At 60.5% G+C, this 4,153-nt stretch overlaps 2 protein-coding genes across 2 annotated transcripts in view; one reads left to right on the top strand and one right to left on the bottom strand.

The window, feature by feature from the left end:
* LOC113207518 (ciliary rootlet coiled-coil protein 2-like) overlaps positions 1–832 on the top strand; it is a 22,880-nt gene extending 22,048 nt beyond the window's left edge. The window contains exons 6-7 of the mRNA XM_052263529.1: positions 5–213; positions 334–832. Of these exons, the coding sequence (XP_052119489.1) occupies positions 5–213; positions 334–520 (396 nt within the window). The 3' untranslated portion in view covers positions 521–832. The remainder of the gene's footprint in view (positions 1–4; positions 214–333) is intronic.
* Positions 678–3,989, bottom strand: LOC113207523 (actin depolymerising venom protein gelsolin 1). The gene is made up of 10 exons (XM_026424131.2): positions 3,822–3,989; positions 3,070–3,256; positions 2,776–2,916; positions 2,564–2,687; positions 2,102–2,217; positions 1,818–1,998; positions 1,497–1,618; positions 1,253–1,351; positions 1,016–1,153; positions 678–934 (listed from the first exon to the last, which is right to left on the bottom strand). The coding sequence occupies exons 2-10, from the start codon at positions 3,253–3,255 to the stop codon at positions 866–868; spliced, it is 1,176 nt and encodes a 391-aa protein (XP_026279916.1). The 5' UTR covers position 3,256; positions 3,822–3,989; the 3' UTR covers positions 678–865.
* Between the last annotated feature and the right edge of the window lie 164 nt (positions 3,990–4,153).

Raw genomic sequence — 4,153 nt, 5'->3', positions numbered from 1 at the left:
TCAGTCGCAGTGGTCGAGCCAGGCCGCGTCGCCACGGCTGGCCTCTAGGCTGGCCCAGCTGCGGGACGAGTGCGACTTGCAGTTCTGCGGGCTGCAGGACGTCCTGCGGGCGCGCCACGAGGGCTGCCGCGCGCTCGCGCTCCAGCTCGGGCTGCTGGAGGAACTGGAGGAGGAGGGCGCGGGGGTGACCGCCCCGGACAGCACGACCAGTCGGTGAGCAAAAGTGGGGCATAACGCGTCTAGTAAATGCGTGACTCTTTGCCATGCACTCGCTGTGTTTGAACTGCGATCGCGATCTTGAACGACTTTGTGTTTTCTGTCGCTGGTCTTTAGGAAACCAGCAGGACAGCCAGAGCCAGGGGCAGCCTCCTCGGCAGCCCCGCCAGGGTCATCGGGCCCGTCAGCGGAGGCATCCGAGGCCCATCCCACTACTACGGCTGCTGTAGGGGTCGTCTTATCATCGGACGAGCAAAAACAAAACAAGAGCGTGAATAGCGTCGCGGAGATTGTGTTAGGCTGATATTCGGAATAGATGATCAATACGGTCTGGTTGCGTCACTTATGTGTGTATGTGCATTATCGAGATTCGAAGAAAAAGCTGCACATTAGAACGCAAATATTCCCAAGACGCTCTGTCTGCCGTTCTGAGAAATTGAAGGGGGTAGATAAAGTCGTAATCTTTTTGTTATGGAAAATGTTTATTTGTTAGGTTTATTCGGGGAAATAATCGTCAAAGTTATTGGACCTCACTCTTTGAGGCTGACTTCATACTGAGCAAGTTGGATTCGTTTCTGTAGTTTTAAAGACTGTATTAAATATGTTTAAAATTAGATCACATTGGTTTGTGCCCTTCAGTTCGTAGCACTCAGCCTCTCCAGTCGCCGAAGTACTGCTTGAAGCCAGCGGGTTCGGCCGCCTCGACAACTCGCTGAATCTGCAACCACCCCAAAATAGAGAACACCGTTCCATTTAAATACGCCGAAGGCTTGTTTCAACTTGAGGATGTCCTTCTTACCTTCGTCCAGCTGGGGTACTTGTTATCCGCCAAGTACTTCTCTCCCTTCTTCATGGACTCCAACTTCTCGTCCTTGGTGGACTTGCGGCCCACCCACACGTAGATGCCGGACGCTCCCGCATCAAGGATGAAAGCGTCCTGAAACAAAGAGCAGCAAGCTCAATCATTTTTATTTTCCCCCAGACGAAGTGTTGTCGGTTGGTCATTTTCCCGGGTGGTTGTCGCCGGCTTACTCACGTTGGTGTTGAGTTCACTCTGACTCAGGGGCTTCTGCGCCAACTTGTCCACCTTGAGGCTGCCGGTGGCGTCGCTCACTTTGTACAAGACGACGGTGTTCTGCAAACAACGCGAGCACTGATTGTTCTGCGGGCCTCCGGGCCTCCCCGAGGACCTCCCCGACCAGTTAACCGACTAACAAAAGACCGACCGCCTCTTGATATTATTTGCCAGGCGAAGTAAAAACTTGAGAGACCATACGTACGTCGATCTGCTTTTCGAAGTCAGCGTCGTCGCCTCCGGCAGAATCGTCTGGGATCTTGTTGGGGGCGCCGGAGCCCAGGATCTTGAAGAAGTTCTCCACGTCGATCACGGGGCTGAACTCGTCTGGAAGGGCAGATTATTTAGAGTGTGACAGAAAACTTGAATCACGAGCAGCAGCCGCACGGGTGTGTGCACGCCATTTCAGCTCTGTCATCGTTGGGGAAGGGGGGGGGGCAGTGGGTCATAGAGCCAGCTTGCAGCTAGACGGCGAGAGACTAAGGAAGGACCGTCCGCAGTGCCGTCCGAGCGACACTTCACTTACCGATGATGGACACCTTGGAGCGGCCGTGGTGGTCCTGGTCGCGGATCATGTTGGCGGCCTGGGTCGCCTTGATCTTCTCGACGCGCTTGGCGCCGCGGCCGACAAAGACGAGGATGTCGCCCTTGCCCGTGTCCAGGATGAAGCAGTCGCCGTGGTTCATGGAGGACACGTCGGCGTACACCTGCGGGCAGAGAGGCGGGGCTGGTGCGGGCTGGTGACGCGGCGGCGCGCGGGTGACGCGTGAGTCACTCACCGGCACAGGCCGCACGGCCGCACGCACTCACCTGCCTCACGCGCACGTTGCGCTTGCCCTTGACTTGGTACAGCTTCTTGTCCGAGTCGGCGTTGATGGTGACGTGGTGGAAGCCGCTGCTGACTCCGCCCGGCAGGTAGCGCACGCCTGTCAACACAGACGTCACGGCGTCACACACGCCTGCAAGGCCCCGCCATCCACGACACCGCGGTGCGACTGTTTGGACCCCAGCTACGGACATAGCTCCAGAGGACCCCGCGTACCAGCGGGCCTGCACGGCCTGGGAGCCGTGCGAGAGCGGCGGTCCAACTTCCTTATTACGCATTGTTTGCCCCGCGCAGCAGGACTTGCTGGTGTCCCGGAGCCCCTGTGGGTAGGCCGTGCCGCACAGCAAGAGTGCCCCGCGGGACGGCCTACCGCCCAGGCGGCCCGCCCCGCCGGCCGGACTCAACCGCGTGTCCCGGATCACGCGCATCGCATACGGACGCCCTACCGCCACTGAAGAGGTCGAGGAACTGCTTGCTCTCGTGGTCCTGGATCTCGCGGTGTTGCACCGGAGAGCCGCCCAAGGCGTCGTCGAGCTCCACGGAGAGGATGGCGGCAGCGCCGGACTCGTCCTGGAAGCGCAATTCGGTTGGTGATCGCGTCGCCAGGTTAGACGGACAACGCGGCAGCTCGCCGCGCGCCACCAACCCACCCACCCACCTGAGAAGTGTCCTTGCCGAGCCAGAAGAAGATGTCCCAGCTGAAGGTGCCTCGGTTCTCGCGGGTGTTGAGGACGATGTAGGAGTCGCCGGAGTAGAACTTGCCGTAGTCATTCTTGGGGTATGCGACGGGCGCGAAGTTCTGAAACGGAAAGCGTCGTCAGTGCACCTTGCCTTGGGTGGAGACGGGCGTGACCATGGCGACGCATCTGGCGTACGAACATCATGGGCTCGTTTGTATACAGATCGCCCTCTTGTCGAGTGTCGTGAGCGGGGATACCGCGGGGATACTCACCTCCACCCTCCAGATCTCGAGCCCGGCCTTCTTGCCCGCGTTGCCGAAGGCGGCTCCGGGGGAGCCGGGGCGCGCGGGCGAGGACGCCCTGGACGGCGAGGCCGCCGTGCTCTTGGCGGGGAGGGCCTCGGCCAGGGCGAGCGCCAGCGCCGCCGCCAGCGCCACGCTCCACACGGCGCGCTGCATCCTGCGGGTAGGGCGGAAGGCAGGCTCCGTCACGCCTCGACAACAAAGTCTAAAAACTACAAACGGGCAGTGCGGGTAGGGAGACTCGTTTTATCCTCCGCGCCCACACTCGTGCAGTGTTCGGTCACAACCCCCCTCCCTTTCCCCTTTCCCTGAGACCGCCAGGACTTCCCCCGAGAGAGACTCCCTCGCGAGAAAGACAGCCGCAACCCGCCCGACTGGTTGTCGAGCCCCAGGTAGTGAAACTGTCGCGGCCCATATGCGCGGATTTCGCTGACGGGGAAGGGGGCACACACCAGCTTGACAAGCAGCTGAAGAGCCCTAGAGAATCGTGCCACACTTTGTGCCGATGACATGTGTGCTTACATTTGGTACCGAACTATTTACCCGTCGCCCTCGACTCGCTGACAAGCCACAGAATTAAACAGCTTCCTGGGCATTTTCTCTAGGTTCTAGGTGGCCCAGCCCACCTGGGAGTACAGCAAATTGTCTACGGTCTACGGGCTTGCCGGAGCGATTAACCATTTTCGGACATGATTTACCTCATCGCGCCATGTTGCACTTACTTTGTGTTTGTGGTCTGAGGCTGCACGGTCTGGTCCCGTCCGCAACCAAGTCTCTTGACGAACTGTCTGTCGGCTCGGCTGGGCCGGCTGGGCCGAGGCGGCGGCGCTGTGCTCGGCGCTGTGCTCACCTCGGCCGGGGTCGCGCGCGAGGCGGGCTCCGCTCTACGGCAGGCGCGTGCGGGCCGCGCGGGCGAGTGTGACGGAGAGCGGGTGTCCCTCTTCGAACGCAGCCCGCTGGGCCGGTCGGGCGTAGCGGGGAAGACGGGCCGAGATGGTCACTAGTGGGGAGGGTCGCTCCCGCGTGCTTTGCTCTGGCTCCCCCTTACCCCCCC

The sequence above is a fragment of the Frankliniella occidentalis genome, unplaced genomic scaffold (assembly GCF_000697945.3).
Source record: "Frankliniella occidentalis isolate FOCC.00 unplaced genomic scaffold, Focc_3.1 Scaffold12, whole genome shotgun sequence".
NCBI classification, from domain to species: Eukaryota; Metazoa; Arthropoda; class Insecta; order Thysanoptera; family Thripidae; genus Frankliniella; species Frankliniella occidentalis.
This window is presented reverse-complemented; position numbering and strand designations above follow the sequence as displayed.

Bases quoted from the DNA above. Each gene is read 5' to 3' on its own strand.
- LOC113207523 (XM_026424131.2), bottom strand. From the start codon at position 3,255: ATGCAGCGCGCCGTGTGGAGCGTGGCGCTGGCGGCGGCGCTGGCGCTC. The intron at 2,688-2,775 runs GTGGGTGGGTGG...TTGCGCTTCCAG, and splicing joins TCGGCAAGGACACTTCTCAG to GACGAGTCCGGCGCTGCCGC. The intron at 2,218-2,563 runs GTAGGGCGTCCG...CTGTGTTGACAG, and splicing joins CCTCGACCTCTTCAGTGGCG to GCGTGCGCTACCTGCCGGGC.